Source organism: Triturus cristatus, chromosome 4_2, assembly GCF_964204655.1.
Source record: "Triturus cristatus chromosome 4_2, aTriCri1.1, whole genome shotgun sequence".
NCBI lineage: Eukaryota > Metazoa > Chordata > Amphibia > Caudata > Salamandridae > Triturus > Triturus cristatus.
The window spans coordinates 502,868,665-502,888,631 of NC_140586.1; the positions used below are offsets into that span (position 1 = coordinate 502,868,665).

The 19,967-nt window shown below is 41.6% G+C and overlaps 1 protein-coding gene across 1 annotated transcript in view; it reads left to right on the top strand.

Annotated features, from left to right (window-relative positions):
• Positions 1 to 19,967, top strand: part of LOC146834616 (atrial natriuretic peptide receptor 1-like) — a 961,499-nt gene that overhangs the window by 366,506 nt on the left and 575,026 nt on the right. The window contains exon 12 of the mRNA XM_085602083.1: positions 2,104 to 2,247. Coding sequence (XP_085458209.1) covers positions 2,104 to 2,247 — 144 coding nt within the window. The remainder of the gene's footprint in view (positions 1 to 2,103; positions 2,248 to 19,967) is intronic.

Consider the following 19,967-nt stretch of genomic DNA (forward strand, 5'->3'; position numbering starts at 1 on the left):
TGTGGCGGGCACCCCATGGTGCCTGCCACACTGTGCATGGTTAGAAAGGGGGGTCCCTTGGGTACCCCCACGGGACCGATTCCAAAGTACCCAGGTGAAGAGGGGCCTGCTACGGGCCCCCAAAGTCAGATTTGGACAGCTGATCCGAATCAGAACAACTGAATCAGAAAGGCTGTCCGAATCGGACATCGTAATTGCTTGGACGGAAAGCTTCAGAGTCGTTCGGAAATGCAGCCTGTAGACACACACGAGTCGGCTCCAGCGACTAGGAATAGGACTTTCCGAATGGCATTAGTCGTTCGGGAAAGGTTTACGATTTGGTTGGAAAAAAGGCTTCCGAATCTGATTCGGCCGACCTGATTCCGATTCGGACCCTTTCTGAACGCCATCGTAATCGATTACAAAGTGTGCAAACATCAAAACCAACCATTGTAGCTTACTTGCATTTGTGCCTTGCAAATTCTCCCACTTGCTACCTGTTTAAAATTTGATGGCTATGGGAATGCTAGGTACTGTTTCATTTTAGGGCAGTCACAATTAAATACCTACTCTGCTTCCTGTTAGGTTATCAGTGCAATCTTGAATCCAGACTGTGCCCATGTGATGACATCGCTGGACAATCAATGTTATATTTGGTCTTTTTTTTTCTTTTCTTTTATGAAATCCACAGAATTTAGGCAATGTATTCAATCCAATTATTTCTTTCAACAACTATGCAGTTAAACTTATTTTTATGTAAGCCCTTTCTTGTGTGCCACAGTGCAATCTGGGGCACAATGCACTTTGATTAAACATGTTTTTATTGATCTGTTTTTTATATATTTGTATATTGATGATTTATGTGCTATTACATTTGTATTTTAGCCAGTTAATCAAAAACATCCCAGAAAAACTGGATATTTAATGTTTGTTTTTGTTGCACTTATGTACTTTTATGGCTGCTTCTGCATTTGAATAAAGTTCTTTCGACTGACTTGACTATTCTCAGTCATGACTTCATTTACAATCTTATATACATAATCAAGGATTCTGCCAAATATATATAATTTCAGCTTTCTCAAGTAATAAGAGTGTGAGCGGTAATGATAACCTAAAATGGCAGGATTGTGATCGCAGATAAAGGAATTTTTTAAAAGGTGCAATTATAGAAACTTATTTTGGATGACTTATTTTTGCATTATGTATGCTCTTGAAATTATGGTAATATTTTAAAGATCTGTCTTGCTATAAAATTTGTGCTTGGATATAAAGCATTTTATATATAAAACAAATATAGAAACCCAGGAAATTCCATAAAAAAGTAAAGCTGAAAGGGAGTTAAGGTTGGCAAATATGTTTACAGGGCCTTCCCTATAAAAACTAAAAAGTTAAGAAATTCTCATGTTAAGATGCTACCTTCAGCTCCTATTCCTACCTCACTGTACTATGTCAAAATTAACTCCTAGCCAGAACTTTAATTGGCTGTCCATCAGAGAAACATTTACAGTTGCAGCAGCCATAATACAACATGGCACATGGGCACTGCTTTAGGAAAAATACTAACGAAAAGTGAATACGGGAGCAAGGTGAACCTACCATGATCCTGAGGTTCTTGTGTAGGTGCCGCAATGAGGCAACGTTTTATACTGCACTATTCACAAATCCTGTGAACCTGCTGAGTCCCATAGACGCTCCTGTTGTTTCCAGATTTGAAAATGCATTTAAGGTATCCCAACTCCTTAAAATCAATTGAAAAAGAAGTTGTGGCACTACAACTATGCTTGACCAATAGCCATTTGCAGGGGTAGGGTTAAGGTCTGGCCGAAGGCTGTGAACTGTGGGTGTTGGCTACTTCTGATGTGGGTGGGCAGAGGATCAGGTCAAAGTCAGGCCCTGTGACCAATTGTTGCTGTGCACAGATAAATGCAGATAATCAAAATATCAATTACTTAATAGGATGCTACATTAAAAACCACTACACAGTAAATTGATGTGCTATATTCTTAAATGGCATTAAAGTGTTCTGTATGTAACCCATGTCACTTAATATTGTCTCTATGTATCATAACAGTGTGTAGAACGAGAGTAACTGTTCTGTATGAATTATTCGTATTTTATCTGTAGGCAGTTGGATCATCCAAATATTTGTAAATTCATTGGCGCTTCTATTGATGTTACACTGGTTTCCATAGTTACAGAATACTGTCCAAAAGGAAGTCTGGATAACATTCTCTTAAATGATGACATTCCATTGAACTGGGGATTTAGGTAAGGATTTTTTTTTGTGCAAAATTATGCATTTATCAGATACCGATTGAGTTATTTGCAAGTAACGGCACGAAGGAAAGTTCAATTTCTGATTTACCTCTCTAACTGTGACCTGTCAGCAGCAGTTTCTATGTTGGGATGAGACTGATTAGAAAAGTTTCACTTAATATTACTTAAGAAATACATTTAAAAAAAGATAAAACTAAACCTTCACAACATGTTTCAGAATTTTACAATAAAAGCCCAGTTCTTTGATGGTTGACTATGTTCTGCAAAATTACCCTCTTCTACCCCTTACTTTCTTTCAAGAACGTCTTTGAATTGCATGCCTTTGTTTTTTCATAGTAGAAAGAGTTCTGGGTAGTTATATGTTAATCACATTTTTTTTTACCAGAACCCCTTTTCATGTTGATAAACTCCTTAAGAAAAAAATAATAATAATTGAGACTACTGCTCTCTAAACGAAGTGGCAAAACAATGCTTCATACTTTCCACAGCCCCATCTCAGAAAATAATGATGAATTAATTTATATATTAGCCTTTATCTTTTCATTTTGTACATGAGCAGCAGGGTATTTGTAACTATATATCATAGTATATATAACACATATTTGTCTCTGCATAAGGACAAAACAGAATGTCGTATTGGAAGTGCGGGAGCCCAAGGACTCACCAAAGATGGTTCAATCTTAATATGTATCCACCTACAAATCTTGACGTAGAAAATCCTTGTGGCTCCAGAAAAGTCTACGGGCCTATTCAACCATAGATGAACTAGAGCTTTCTCAAAATAATTCAAAACATCAATGACATTTAAAATTTTGCAATCAGTCAATGATGAGAGGTTGGTAAAAGTTTCCAAACCTTTATTTATCATAAGGTTAGAATTTCTAAATCTTTTTATTCAGATTAGTAGGTTTACAGAAATATAAAATGGATTTGTCAAGAAATCAGCATAAGAAAAATACACATTGTTCCTTAAAGAAACCCTGTAAGCTAACTAAGGGACCTCTTCTAATAGAACCCATGAAGAGCTCCTCTGGATAAGAGCGAGTAAGAAATTAACTTCTCATAAAGAGTAATTCTGGAAACTCAGTCGAGTTCCCTAAAGCTGCAGTAACAACTGTAAAAAAAGGTGTGATTCTTGCAATAGCATTGATAACTAAAAATCAAAAAGTCGCCACCTCAGAGGAATAGCTAAAGAAATCAACTCTCCATAAAGAAGAGTCTCAGGACAAGGAGAGGTCCAGTGGCAGGACCCCTGGAATGGAATAACGGGTAAGGGTAAATCTCAGAGAATGAGGTAAAGGAAGTGGTGCTATCTACCTAGGAACACCCATTAATATAGATTCATACTTTCATAGCAATTCCGTAGTCATCCTCTGTCGATATCCAATGAGAATAGTTCACAAGGTGGTGTCGTTGTTCATACGATGCTTTTACTTCTGATTCCCACAGTCTGTACCCTTGTTGCCACTGATCGATACAATTGTTTTGACATATGTTATATGACAGAAGGTTCTCAGAAGAACCCTCTTACCTCAGCTAAAGGATGAACTATGAGCACAATGCATGAACACTAGCTCGTCAGCAATATGAAAGCATCTATCAATGTTATTCGGAAACATCATTCATAAAAGTCTCAAAGTCATCATTTAACATAAGCAGTTTGAATAGGTGCTCTGTATTCTAACACCTGATCTAATATGGGGGAAGAGCTGGATGAACACAAAGTTATAGTCAGCACATTTCTGAAAATGTGACTAATGCTAAGCAGTTTTTTCTTAATGTCTCATTCATGTTAATGTGAGCAAGAGTCAAGTTAAAAGACTTTTGGGCCTTGTTAAGATATGTGTTAAGAAATGGTTGCCTGGTACAAAAAATGTGAAACACATTAATGTGTTTAGCTAATGTATTTTCACAATTTATTTACTAGAATTTTCAACATTATGCATTTACTCTTTGTCCTACGAGTAATTTCCTAACAAATATTTCTACAAGATTCAAAGCATTTTAAAGTGTAATTCTAAAACAGTGAGTAAGTCGGTTTTCTAAATTCGTGGTCATTTCTCCCAGAAGCATATGTAGATAGCATACACCAGAGAGGGTGTCTGCAATATAACAGAAACATGCTGTTTGTGAGGGTTGGACAGAGAAAACAAGACCACACTTAGACAAGTTACATGGTCGAATGTAACAAGAACCTGTTTACAATTTGATCTTGTGTGTAAATTTATTTTTCCTGCATCCTGATCATATAAAATGGAATTTCAGGGTAGTTTTTAAATCATGGCGTAAGAGTCAAGCTCAAATCTCTGAATGAAGTGAGTTGCTGTGATAGGGATCTAAAACAAAGTATAGAGAGGAGCATGTGGTGAATTGGGTGTTCCCAGGGCCAGTTCTAGGGTGGTGTGATCGGTGCCATTGCACTGGCCACTGACTTGGGGTGTGGGTACCATGGTTATCGTTTTAAAAGCACCTGATGCCGCGTTCCTTGTCCCAGCAATTTTCAGGCATCAATAAAAATGTTGAGGTAACTCCGGTGATTACTGTTCCTTGTGGCGAGAGACCAGAGCTTTCTCGAGAAAGTTTTGACTCATCGTAGCACAGAGGGTTCATATGCCTGCTGCAAAGAATGTGTCCCATTCAGATCACAAAGTGCTTATAAAATAAATAAGTCAATGGGTTACCACTTTTGTCAGAGAGATCCTTTTGTTACTTGCAGTTCATAAGGTAAAATCCTAATATAGGGCAGTGAGCTATTAACTGACATCAAAGAGCTGCATACAAACTAAAAGGAATATATTAGAGTGTTATGCTTTTTACCCAGTCTTTCCTTATCCTAATATTGCAAAAAGGGTTCATTTGGTTACACATCAATTCTTATTATTAAAGGAGCCCCCTAACAATGGTGTTACATTTTAAATTCTGAATTTGTGCTTATCCAGACCAAAAACGCTTAAACTATACTGCCTACCAGAATTGATGACATGTGGCTCCTTGTAGGCCACTGTCTTATGTAACATTTCCTATACACTGATCTACACACGTATGATTGTCTTTGTGCAATGCATGTTGATGTAAAGTGTTCTAACATCTTAAACTGGTATGAGTGGTGCTATAAAACTAAATGAATCTAAGAGACAGTGGTTATGGAGACTTGAGGGGCACTGTCAAATGGTGGTAGTGAGGGAATCTGTGGCGGAGGTGGTAATTGACAAACAGTGTCGCAAGGGACGCCACCAGTGTTAAAGGCGGCCCTGGGTGTTCCTAACAGGCCTTTGAAGGAAGATAACACACTCCTGGTGGGTGTGTAGCTTCCAATAATGTTTGCAAGGGAATCCAGGGAAATGTGGTGGACTACCTCGGATATAATTGACAGCAACTTGTAGATGGCCCTATTTTTAGTTGAGAGTCATCCTGCGGTTGAGGGCTTTCCCTGTAATCTATACGTGTTAAATACAGGCCAATCATGTTAACATGAGAGCATGGGGGGCAGATTTACAAGGAAGTGACGCATCTGTGCTGATGCTTCACTTTCCCTGCGCCAGCCTGAGAAACCCTTGCACCACCATGGATGCGCCGTATTTAGAATAAGGCGCACTACGGAGCAAGGATTGACAGATGTGTCAGAAAACTCTGACGCATCTGTTGACGGAAAAGTCACGCATTGCTGGAGTCGTATCACAAGAACGACGCAACTCCAGCAATGCAGAGGGGAGGCCTATCCTCATTGTGCTGGGTCAATCCTTACACCTGCTTCAAGCAGGCGCAAGAATTTGACGCAGTGGCGTCCTAGAAGTGGCGCAGTGAAATCTTGTAGATTTCACTGCGTCACTTCTACAAGGCTTTTTTGCGTTGGAACGCCCACCCTGCATACATTATACATGACGCAGGTATAATGTGACGCAGAACTTTACAACGTGACGCATCTCCCTAGATGCGTCACGTTATAAATGGGCCGCATTTTTATGCTGCTGCTGCGTCATAAAAAAGTATGCAACGGCGGCGCAAAAATGACGCAAGGGGCTTGCAAATCTGCCCCTAACTCTTTAGAATGTGTACATGTTAGGCCGAAAAAAACTAATATTTTGAATGGTAATGGTGACAGTGAGTGCGAGATTGCCATATTATTTCCAGGCATTATTTTCAGAGCTGTAAATTTGACATTAGTCACATAACAAAATAGAGAACTGTAACGTGCAATGACTGGAGCAGAAAGGATATTCAGCCTCGCACAAATCCGTCTTGAAGGGAAATAAAGCAGCAATATGTGCCTGCCTTCAACGTGCTTCTGATTTTTCAGAGTAATGATATGAGAAGCTACCCAAAAAACATTGGGTATTGACTTTAAATCTCATTTTTTTTCTCTGCACTGTCTTGATCATGAAATAGATTATTAATTTGATGATCTTTTACTCTGCTAAGGAATTTTGATGTATAATAATATCTACTAGATTGTAAATATTGTATCTCTTTTTTCTAATGTATATTAAATGGGGTTTTACCTCGAAATAAACATGTCTTGAACTTCAACTCGAATATTCCCACCACTCACTCACGTGCATAAAGTGTACCCTAGGATTGACCTAATGTTTCGCTCCACACACGATCAGAGAAGGGTTTCCTTTAGTACTTATCTTGCCTGCACATTCTTGGATCAAGAACCATTGGTGCTCTGCCTAAAATAGGGATGCAGCAGACTCGAATACCCACTTGGAGGCTACAACCGGCAGTTTTGCTAGGTACAGTGTATGTTGGAACCATTAGTTCACATATATTTAAATACTTTAAGCATAATGAGGTCTCATTAGGAAATGTATATCAGTAATGGGATGTGCTTCACGTACAATTACTGAGGTGTTCATGACTACTTAGTATGGAGTTAGATGTTCACTACTGATGGAAGTGTCCAATCTAGTGGAGCAACTAAGACAGATGGGGAACGAAATGGAAGTGGGGAATTGGGTCTTTGATGAGTATCACCAGCAACAAGCTGTGCCTGGAAAGGCTATGTCCTGATTGGCGTCCCTAAATTACAGAGAGTATCTGGGAAAGCAACATGGGGAAGGGGCTAAGCCAGTAGGTTGACTTGATGGTTACTGACGGTTAATCAGAGGCAATACTGAGTGATTGCCCATCTCACCCATAAGGTCTGAAAATGGCCAAGTTGTGGTGACACAAGACCAAATCAGTGATGTGGTGGTGCAATCACCAATTATTTTATAGTGCTGAGGATAGAGCACTGCTGGGCTATACCTGAAACTATATACGGGCATCCCACCCTAACAAGATGATTGCCTAGCAGGAATCTGATACAGGTGTGCACATTGAATTGTCTGAAATTGATTGGTAAGAAAAGAATTAGCTAGAATTAAGATGCCTAGTAGTGATAGCTAAACTGCTAAATTGTATAGGTGGCATTCCACCATGCTGGCTCCGAAATTCTTGGGCTTGTATATGGAGGCACTGAATAGAGGCGAACTCCCGCCGAGCATTAGAGAAGCAATTGAAATACTCTTACCAAAAGCGTAACAGGATTTGTTATAGTTTGATTCTTATAGACCTCTGTCCAAGCTTAATCTGGACTATAAGATCTTAGCTAAAGTGGTGGCTAATAGGTGAACCCCGCTGACGATCACTCTAGTACATCCAGAGCAGACAGGCTCTGTTCCAACTCAGTGTATTGCTATTAATGTCAAGCTCTGGATCCACATAATGTGTGATTATTCCCACAATGATCACATAGCTACAATTCTCTCAATTGACATGCAAAAGGCATTTGACTCTGCACATTGGGAGTACTGTTTGCAATGTTGAAGGAGATGGGATTCAGATGTGGTATAATGAGATAGGGCAGGCTTTTGTATTCTCACCCAACTACCCAAATGCGAACTGGTGAGGTGATCTCTGAGACACGGCCAATTACTTGTGACACTCAACAAGGTTGCCGTTTGTCTCCGTTGCTGTTCACCCTGATGATGGAGTCAATTGCAGTTAAATTCCGACAGGGTGCTGGTAGCTGGGAACACTGGATGACTCAGTTATGCATATAATCTTATTGTATGCCGATGATATTCTCATAAATCTGCATGCCACTTCCCGCTTGATTAATTTGGTATCAGATGAGCTACTTGATTCTGGGGAGCTGTCAAGATTGAAAATCAACAGCGCTAAGCCTTGCGTGTATCATCTGTGACCCCTAGAGCCATGAAGACTAAATGATTACCTGTGATGGTGCTGTGCTAGGAGCATGAATCCTTAAGATGTTTGGGGGACCAAATAATCCCTCAGCTATAGACTTAATAGCGCGGAACATTGGAAGGGCAACTACAGTAATGAGTGCATCATTGGCCGTTTGGAAAAAATCATTGTTGTCTGTTAAATGTAGGATTACACTGTCTAAAATGATGGCACTACAGAGGCCAGTTATAACACTACTGATGTACCTACTTAGAAAACTATTTACAGCACTGAGCAGCATCATGGTAGATCTGATATGGGCAGGGAGAACGCATAGGTGCTTGCATTGTAAATTGCAATTAGTGGACACTCAGGGTGGACTAGGACCTCTAGATTGTAAGTCATATTATGTAGCAGCGCAGTTGTAATATCTTACTAGATGTGCGGTACGGGCATATGGTCAGGAGCTGCAACACTTAGCAGGATTTAAATATTTAGGTAGGGTTGTGGGGGTGTTATGTGAGTTATACAGCAGACAAACAAAGCTCCCTAGTTTTGAGGAAGAGACTAAATATGCTTGGAATAGAGTGTACTCATGTTTGAGTCCCTTTCATGCCTGGGCTGCTGTTATGCTTGTTATTGTTGTTTAGAAATCTTGCAGAATGAGTGAACACGCGACTGTCGAAGGCAGAGAGTATTTTTAAACTGGGGGACATAGAGGTACATGGACAGGTATGCATATTTCAAGAGTTATCCGATAGATCCCTGCTATCTGCAGGACTGCTTTTGGTGTACCATGAACTGGTAAAGATGATACAGGATTCACGGGATGGACATGAAGAGGCATTGAGTAATAATGATGTAATGTGAATGATGCTGACCTCAGGTGAGGGTAGACAGCTGGTGACAATGCTATAAATGACATTGATTAGTATCACAAGATGATCACCGGCAGGACTGAAGCAGGCTTAGGGGGAAGATGTGGGAGTGAAAATTTTGGATAGTGTTTGAAATAAGTAGTGGGTTACCCCAAATTAGTATCCTGAAATGAAAATTTCCAACTAATTTAGCTATATAATCTTCACCACACTTACCTGACACCAGTGAGGTTACATAGGATGCTTCTGGTAGTTCTGGCTCCATTTTATTTTCACTTCACCACGCGGTCCTGACGAAGCGCTCCTGGATCCACTAGGGACCTGCTTGTAGCGTGAAACATGTTGACCTAATCGCACTGCTTAAAATCCCTTTTTTTCACGCATGTGAGAGCAGCAGCAAAATACTGATTCCTCCTCCACATTTGTTCTAAGGAGGTTCTCCATATCCTTTGTATTTTAACCTTATCTTCCGGACCCCTGAATAAAATTAGGTTCTGGCTACTGCGAGGGTAATTTTAACTCACTCACTCACTTCTCCAGGCCCACACACCCACATGCACAACTGCGGCATCTCCTTGAAAAGACCTCTGATAAAGAGCCCTCTCGCGTGGCCCGTAGAGGACAGCAGCGCCACCCCCACGAGGAGCAACGCCCGATGATGAAGCATGACATTCGCAAGGGTGTTTGAGGGCACTAAGTCAAAAAGGAGAAATGACCCCACCTTCACTTCTACCAAACTTGATTGAGAGAACACCCTGACACTTTTCTGAACGATAATAGGTTGTCCTGTCTTCTCCTCTTTAGGAACAGGGAAGGGTAGTGGGAGAGGGTGAGAAACACCTGAATAGATCTCACACTTCGACTAGTGAAATCATCTCAGTCAAGGAATTATACAGCTCTTTCTCGATGTTGTTCGCGATAAGTTTAATGAGCAAACAGCTTAGAGGACATAAGACAACAGGTAAGTAATGGATACCAGCCAGCCGATCATAATACCGCAGTATTAGATTTAACAGTTTTGGCTGGAAGTGTTGTTCTGATTTGCCTTAAACAGACCTGTATTCCAGCTGAGGGTCACAGGATGCCACTGCAATCTCACCAGTTAGAAGCCAGGAGGTAAGCGAGAAGAAGGAAACATTCAAGCATAAGAATGAATGAACTAAAACATTTATTGCATAATTACTTATAATTACATGTGCAGACACTTGGCGTTAAATACTGCAGTTAAAAAAAAAAGCAAGGTGTGAGAAAACAAGCCAGTCCCTCTTTCATACTCCAGCAGGCACTTCACTACACACAATCTTTCATTCTGTGAAAAGAAGGGGTAGAAAACCAAGCTTGACATGGTCTTAGTTTGTCTTTTTAAGTAAAAGCAGACCCCTTCTGGTTGGTATGCTCTACTGGTGATATCTAAGGGTTTCACGTCTGACGTTCACCTGAAGGATACTAGGCACAATATAAAAGTGAGTTTATAAGATAATTGCTTTATGGATAGTCCAGAGTTCTTGCCCCAGTTTGTAATTCGAAGGACATCCCTAACATCGCATAGGGCATTGTATTTAGCAGATGGTGGGTTTAAAACAAGCATACTTCTCATTAACTTCTTAATTAGTAGGTTTTGACCCATGGAGGTTTCGTCTACAAGACAATGGCCTGATGCAATGGTCGATCAGTAGACATTAACTGTGCGCAAGGCAGAGCCAAAGCGAAAATCTCAGATAGATAGTTAATTATGTGTACTAGATCAGCCGAAACGGGATTGTAGTTCCGCCGAAGACACCAACAAACCCATTTCTGCCAAGCCAGTCTACATGCTTGTCGGGTGCCAGGTGCCCATGATTCTGATACGAGTCTGAGAGCATTTGCCAAACGTCCTGGCATCTGCCACTGTCTCCTGAAATCCTCCAGGCCATCAACAACAGAAGGCCCTGCAGTACAAGGGGTGACAATCTCCCTGAGGACCTGTAATTATTTCCTCGAATGTTGGTATAAGGATTGGTAGGTCTATACTCATTTCCATCAGAATTGTGAACCATGCCTGAGACCTTCAGAGGAGTGTTATTACTCCTGTTACGTCCCTGTACCTGTGAACTTGTAGTAGAAGCCTTGGTAGCATGATAAAAGGAGGGAAAGAATAAGGTGTTAGTCCTCGCCAATTCTGAAGACAGGCATCCACCCCCAAGGCCTGTGGGTCCGGCCTCCAGCTGAAAAATTTCGGTAATTGAGTGTTCAGCCTGTCTGCAATGATATCTATCCCCAAGGGTCCCCATATTGTCTGAATGGTCAAGAAGATTTCCCAGTCTAGACTCCAGTTGCTGGAATCTCTGAAAGTCCTGGAAAACCAGTCTGCAACCCCGTTGTTCAGACCCGGGTTATGTTCCGCACTCACTGAGATGCCCTTGTTGAGGCAGTAGGACCAGAAGTTCTTGGCTAGGTCTGATAGTCCTTTGGAGAGTGATCCCCCCATTTTGTTCACGTATCTGACTGCAGATACATTGTCCATGCGAACATTTCATTAGTTCCATGGTAAAGCTGCGAATTGCAAAGGAGCCTGCCAATAGTTCCAGGCAATTGATATGTAACTCCTTCTCCCATTCTGTCCAACGTCCCCCTATTGATGAGTCACCACATCTTGCACCCCATCCCTCTAAGCTCGCGTCCAACTCTATTAGTATCTCTGGTTCCTCCCCTAAAATGGCTCTGCCCTTCCATGCCTCTGCATTCCTCAACCACCAGAGTAGTTCTTTCCTCGAGTCCGAGTCCAGGGATATTGTCTGTGAATAGGATTGATTTGATCTCAATGGTGATCTCAATGTTTTGGCCTTGAGTCTCTGGAGAGCTTGGTAGTGCAGGGGGCCTGGATATATGACCTGGATCGTTGAGGACAAGAGGCCGAGTATCCTTGCTAATGTTCTGAGAGGGAATCCGTTTCTCTTTAGTGTTTTCCTTAACTCTTTCCGATCTTTTCTTAATTTTTCCCAAGGTAGTTTTAACTCTGCTTGAACTGTTTTTATGACAAAACCCAGGAACTGAGTGTCTTGGCTTGGAGTTATGGATGATATTTTATGTTTATGACAAATCCTAGATGTTCTAGGAGTTTGATTGTGAGGTCTGTGTGTTGTGATGCCACCTCTCTGGATTGGGCCATAATTAGAATGTCATCTACGTACAATATCAGTCTTATCCCTCTTGTTCTTAGCCCACCGGCTACTGGGCGTAGGACCTTGGTGAATCACCAGGGGGCTAATGAAAGACTGAAGGGGAGGCTGCAGAAATGCCAGAGTTTGCCCTCCCACGTGAACTGGAGAAATTTCTAATGTGGGGGCTAGATAGGGATAGTAAGGTATGCTTCTTTCAGGTCTAGACGTGTTAACCAGTCTCCTTTCCTCAATACGTCCCTGAGAAGGTGGATTCCCTCCATTTTGAAGTGGTGGTAAACCGCCCATTTGTTCAAATCTTTTAGGTTTGTAACAGGTCTCATCCCTTTGTCTTTCTTCTCCACTAAGAAAACATTGCTGATGAAGCCCTGCTCTTTTCCCTCTTGTATTGCCCCTTTGGTGTATAAGTCTTTTGCCTCCTTTGCCACTAGGATTGAATCTTGTTGTGAGAAAGTTATCTCCCGGGGTAACTTCCATTGTATTGGTAATTCTATGAACTCTATCTTGTACCCCTTGACTGTATCCAGAACCCAGGGATCCTGGCTCACCAGATTCCAGTTCCCACAGAATTGGGGTAGTCTTCCTCCCATCTTCTAAGGGTAGAAGGATGAAGGTAGAAGGTAAATCCTGTGTGACAGGATCTTGCTCCTCGTCCCATGAAGGATCTTGAGGAGTTCTGGCCACGGCCAGGGAACTGACCCCGTGTTTTCCCATCCCTGCCAAAAACCCTATTGTGGAAGACCCTCTTTATGTCCTTTTGTGATTTCTGAATGGAGTTAAATACTCCCACATACTTGGCCATTTCTTTGATAAATGACTCCCCAAAGAGAAGGCCTTGAGAGGCTGCTCCCCTTCCTTGTTAGCTAGTTCCACTAGCTTGGGGTCGATCTTTAATGGAACACTCTTCCTCCTCTCATTGGAGAGTGCAGTGATGGCATTGCCAAGTAGGCAAATGGCCCTTTGCGCCCACTGGTGTAGCTCTTTGGGGTCAATGGGGGTATCCTCAAGGTATGCTCTTTCTGCTTATTCAAACATTTTTGTTAGAGGGTCCGTAATATCCAAGAGTCAGTCTTGGCAAGACTTCAGACCCTTGTCATGACCTTTCCTCGGGTCTCTCCCGCTCTTGCTGATGAATGCCACTACTTTGTTGTCTAGGACTGGGGTTGAGGCCACCTTGTCTGGTAGGGATGGTTAAGGGCATTCAGATCAGAGGTGAGATCTGACCTCCTTTGGGATTTCCTTACAGAGCTAGAAAGAAAGGTATTCACCTACATGCTGGGAAGGGACCCACTCGGGGGAGAGAAGGTGTTTGATGAGGAGGGGGTCAAACATGCACTCACCAAAGGGGTCTACAATCCCCATTTTTGGCCCCGAGGCCTTAGCTCACCCTCTTCCTCCGAGTCAAACTCAGAGGAGTAGCAGAGGTTGATCTCATCCTCAGACCATCGTCACTATCGATGGGAATGGGTGGTGTGAGGCCTTTCTCTTTCCCATCTACTGTGCCCAAGGCATTGTCATTGTCACCGCCACAGCCTGAAGTCAGAAGGTTGGAGGTCTTGGCTTTTTTTAGCACCTGTAGGAAGGTTATCAGTTGTAGGTCTCTTCCTTTGTCTTTTATCAGTCTCTGTGGCCTCCTTGGAGGGTCCTGTGACTGGCCAACGTTTTTTTGATAGGACCTCTAATTTTTTGGTAATGGTGTCATCAAGAGACCCTATTACCCAATCTAGGGCTTTATAATAACACCTTCCAATCTATCTTCCATGGAGCTATTTGAGGGTTCAGATGACATAATTAATAATAAAGTTAGAAACAGAGAACTGGTGATGGAAGGGCAGCTGTCCTAAGAGTCAGTCAGGTTCCAACTGTCAAAAACAGGTAATGTTGCCCAGTTTCATAAAATGGGTGCTTTAACAATTGTAGTAACTTAACCTGGTTTGACAAAATGGTTGGCAGGAGTTACTAAGGGCTTTTCCGTAGATTTAGGCTTGTTGTTATTGTGCCTTTTTTAACTTGGTAGTCCGTGTAACCCTGTGTGACCCCTTTACCCTTCTTCTCTCTCCTTTTGTTTAAATGAATTAACTTTATTTATTGAACCGGTAACCACTGTGAAAGAAGGTTAACCGGCGTTGAGGAGGAGTGTGACTGATGCCAGTATTATGGAGGGGTGAGTCACCTTTCTCTTTCTTCTTTGTATTTTAAAATACATGGAGCGAGCTCCTCCGCGAGCAGGTGTCTTGATCCGGCTCACGTCCTACTTCGCCCCTTCCAGCTGTCATGGTAACCCAGTGCGGCTCTAGCAGAGCTCCTGCTCAAGCCGTGGGGTTGCCATGGGAGCAGGAGGAAGCAGAGTCTGATGGCGGCCCTTAGCACGGGATCGGATTTGAAAAATGGCGATACCGTGAAATGAGCGCTTCCCCTGACCTTAGAGAGCCGAGAAAAGCACCAAAACAAGTCGGGTGGAGGCGGGAAGCTTCCGCCCCAAGTTCCACGCAGGCAGTAAATACTTAAAATCATTATAAACAATGTCCCCAGCGCACGTAAACAGTAATATATTGCTTAGAATTGCACGTTGTGAGCATCAAGTAAAACAAAGTGCGATGAATCTTGTGATATTCTTTCTTTTATTCCTTTGTTCATCCAACAGCCGACACGTGTTTCGTCGCACATGGGTAATGCACCCGCGACTTTATCAAGGCTGGACATAAGACACAAACAAGAACAAGGAATGTACCACCTAACTAGATACTGGGTGTACATAACCATCCACAGTAAAGTCACTGATATACTCGGAAGTCATAAAATAAAGTCTGCACAAGGTGGATAAGCGGTGAAAGTTAAGTATGTTTTGGAAGGAAAAGGGTAACTAAATACCCACAGAACCCAATGGATGGAAGAAAAAAGAATGTGCATCACCAATTTCAAGTAGTGAATATGCGGGTGTAAAAACCCCGTCCAAAGTGAAGACTAAAATACAATAGCGTGAAGATATAGTTGAAAGCCGAATAGAAGCTTGATCTGAAAAAACATGAAGTGAGAGTGCCTCCGCATTATATACCCAATGTGCAGATCAAGCAGACAGAATTAAAAAATAGCTTGAACCATGATAAATACCTATGCTCTCCTTTTAAAAATCTGTAAGAAATGAAGGCTATAATGAAAAACTACTCTTTTGTGAGGTCACAACTGTAATATAGCTGTATTAAAAAGGTACTGCCACCTACTTGATTTGCGGTGATAATTCCAACCCACAAATTGAGGGTTCCTTGTGAAGACGACATTTGTAGTTATTCAGTTACAGGGATCCAATTGCGTCCCAAATTCTCAGTATCCCTTCCTATATCACATGTAAACAGGAAGAATCCTGTAAGCTCACATAGTGTCAAAAGCTTCAACTCTAATCGTTCTCTTCAGAAATGGCTCATTACCGATTGCGCTTTTAAGCAAACATTTATCAGTGTCTAAGACGCTCTCTTCAATGCTTAAAGTTAAAATAACAAGCTATATTCTAATCGTAGAGTCCGGGTGTCTGTCTAAAAATGCGCTATCAATGTATGTACTTCTCGTGCCCATTTGCATCTAAAACTGTGTGACTCAAAGAAACCCGCTAAGCCCTTAATCTCAGAAAAAACGTGAGCAAATCTATTTCTACACAAAGCCACTGTACCCCCCTTACCGATATGTTGTGTATCGTTGGTCCAGACATCGCCTCCCATGCCTCTCCGAGTACAGGACATGAGACAAATGCCGAGCGGTCTCCTGCATGTATCGGTAACCAAAGACGCCAACGGTATGGAAATGAAAAGCGGACACTAAATCAGTCAGCCTGAGATCAGATTCGCCACGAAACCCCCTACGTGGCGGCCATATTGGAATGGTCCAAATAGTATATGAATGGTGTAAAAGTGCTTAGAAATACCATATGGTTTCTAATAGGAAATTTGACATAATAAACTCCTCTGAGATTAGCCGCAATGAGAAATATATTAACCATCATGGTTCTAACTAAAGGACATAATATTGGGTGATTGGATCCTCTAATTATCTGAAGAAAAGAGAAAGATAAATCTCTAGAAATTGTAAATGAGATATGGGATAAGATGTGAGGATGTGAGTGCACATATCCGTTATATCTAAGTGTCTGAATATTCGTGCTTAAGTGTATGGGAAGAATCCAACATATTCAAAGTCTTCCATCTCAAGGGTACAAATTTAGGGAAGAAAGGAAAAGAAAAGCGTGAAATAGTATAATACAACTGAATACAGTTAGGCTTTGGAGAAAACATTACATTATATGCATTTTCGCCAGAGTGTTGAATACGTCTATAATCGGTAGAAATCATCCTACGGCATAACTTAGTGTGTACATTATGAAGTAAATATTCACTTGTTTACATTATGATCATGAGAATATAGTTGTGCACACAGTGTGGCAACTCTATGCAATCAGTTGCCCAGAAAGTAATGAAGCTCATGGTCCACATTAAGCCCTAGTGCTGTACTGCGCAGTCTAAGGATCAAAAGTGCCTCATGTCTGTGAAGAGCCAGCTCCCTTTTGCCTCCTCTCGGGTGTCTGTAGGTCTGTTCGATGCCGAAAAACTCGAATTGTTTGTGTGTAGTCTGGGCAGGATTTGTGTTACGTGTGCAGCAATGGGATATTTAACGTCACCCTGCTTCACTGCTCTTATGTGCTCACCCATTCTTTCACGTAAAGTCCTAATCGTGCTGCCAACGTATCTTCTTTTGCACCTACACTCTATTATGTAGACAACAAACTTGGTCAGACAGTTGATATTGGGTTCTATTTTGTATGTTTTGTTTCCAGGTCCCTCAAATTCTGTTTTGTGGTTGCATGCCCATTTCCAGGCACTGCAACTGTTGCATCCATGGAAGCCCTTCGTTTGTTGTGTCAGCCAAGTTTCTTTTCTTTCTAGCCTCGTGTAGTTTAGGCTCAACATGTTCCTCAGAGACATTCCCCGTCTATATGTTATGAGGGTCTGTCTGTGATATGGTTACTGAGAAATCTGTCTGCCCTAAGTAAATGCCAGTGTTTTTTGAGACTGCGCATTAGTATACCTGACAAGTTGTATCCAGTTATTACTCGTACTTTCTCCCCCCTGGTTTTTGGCTCTCTGCATTCCTTTAGTGTGTCCTGTCTTCTGGCTCTGTGTATCCTTTGTTCTGCTTTCATTAGTATGTCCTTCTTATAGCCCCTGTTCTGGAAGCAAGTTAACATACTCTTTTTATACTCTTCAAATTCTGGTTCGAAACTGCAGTTGTGTCTTACTCTAATGAGTTCACCATAGGGAATCGCCCTGATTTGATGCGCAGGATGGGCACTAGATGCGTGTAGAACTGCATTGCAAGCTGTTCTTTTGCGAAAAAGTCTACTGTGTATCCCATTGTCCATAATGTATAGCTCTACATCCAAGAATGATATTTTGCTGGTACTGTGTTCAAAAGTAAAACTAATGTTGTAGTCATTGTCATTTAAGTAAACCAAGAAATCTGTTAGTTTGTGTGTCGTGCCTGTCCAGATCATCAGACAGTCATCAATATACCTGCCCCAGTACAAGATGGAATCGTTCAACTGTGACCCCATGGGACCCCAGATCCTCATCTCCTCGAACCAACCCATGAAAAGGTTCGCGTACAAGGGAGAAAATCTGAAGCCCATGGCCACTCCTTGCTTCTGTCGGTACCAATTCTCCTTATAGAGGAAAACATTGTTGTCAAGTATTAGCTCAATCATTTCCATCAACATTTCTGTATGGCTCCATGTACTTGCCGACCTAGTATTAAGATTCTTTCTAATGGCCCCTAGGCCAACGTCTAGTCTTATGCTTGTGTATAGGGCAGTCACATCAAGGGTAACTAAAGTCATGTCTTCCTCCCAGTTGAGGTCTGCTATAATCCCCAGGACATGTTTTGTGTTGAGAATGTAAGACGGCAAATTTTTGACTAAAGGTTGCAGGAAAGTATCGACGTATTCAGAGATTCTCTCTGTAGGTCCCTCATTACCTGATATTATGGGTCTGCCTGGTGGGAAGGGCAAGTCTTTGTGTATCTTTGGTAGAGTATATGTCTATGCAGGGGTATCTCAGTCTGTCCACCCTCATGTATGAAAGTTCCTTGTCATCGAGTAACCCCTGCCCATGCCATTGTCTCAGATGTCTGTTGATGTGATCTTTGAGTGCCCACATCGGATTGTTGGAATAAGGTTCATAGCATTGCTGGTCATTGAGTTGTGATAGAATGTTGTTATCATAGTCGCTACTGCGCATCACTACTATGTTTCCCCCTTTGTCTGCTTCTTTAATTGTAACATTCTTGTCACTCATAAGTTCCCTAAGTGCCTTGCGTTCACCGGGTGTCAAATTGTCTTTCTTGGTCCTCTCTTGTGTCTTTTTATTGTCAATGTGTTTGTCTAGGTCTGCAATCACTAATTTATGAAAAATGTCTATGTTGTTCCCTGAGAATAGTTGAGGTGTCCACTTTGATTTGCCTTTCAGTCTACTGGTGATGCTATAGTCATTGGATATATCAAGATCCCGCATAACCATTTCTGCTGTTATTACTTCATCCTCACAATCAGTAAGGGAGAGTAATATTCTGGTATCTAGGATATCCTGTATTGTATGTCCGCTAGAAGCAAAAACCCTTTGGTATGGTTGCAGATTTTTATTTTCACATCCTAACATTTCAAAGTGTTTCTTGATTTTCAGTTTCCTTATAAATTTATAAAAGTCTATCTTTGCTTCACATATATCACCAATGCTTTTTGGACAAAAACTCATTCCCTTTGTGAGTACAGACAATGTATCATCTGAAAGACATTTATCTGATAAATTGACAACATTGACAATATCATTTACATTTATTTCTTGTTGTTCCAGGATCGGGTTCTCACACCTGGGCGGTTGTCTCCCTGTGCCCCCTCTCTTTCCCTCTCTTTCCCCTCCTGGTTTTTCTGACACTACAGGCCGTCTGTTCTCCCTGTTCCCTCGTTTTATTCTTTGGACCTCTGTTAAAAAACGGAAAGTTGATTGCTTTCCTTCCAAAACATAATTAACTTTCACCGCTTATCCACCTTGTGCATGTGTGCACAGACTTTATTTTATGACTTTCGAGTATATCAGTGACTTTACTGTTGATGGTTATGTACACCCAGTATCTAGTTAGGTGGTACATTGCTTGTTCTTGTTTGTGTCTTATGTACAGCCTTGATAAAGTCGCGGGTGCATTGCCCATGTGCGATGGAACACGTGTGGGCTGTTGGATGAACAAAGGTATAAAAGAAATAAAATCACAAGAATCATCGCACTTTGTTTTACTTGATGCTCACAACGTGCAATTCTAAGCAATATATTACTGTTTACGTGTGCTGGGGACATTGTTTGTTCAGTCAATTGGCACAGGCCGATTACCTGGGGAGATCAGTGGTGCTCCTCACCTTTCAGCACGGTTAATAATATAGATCATCCTAAATATTTTTAGATGTTAT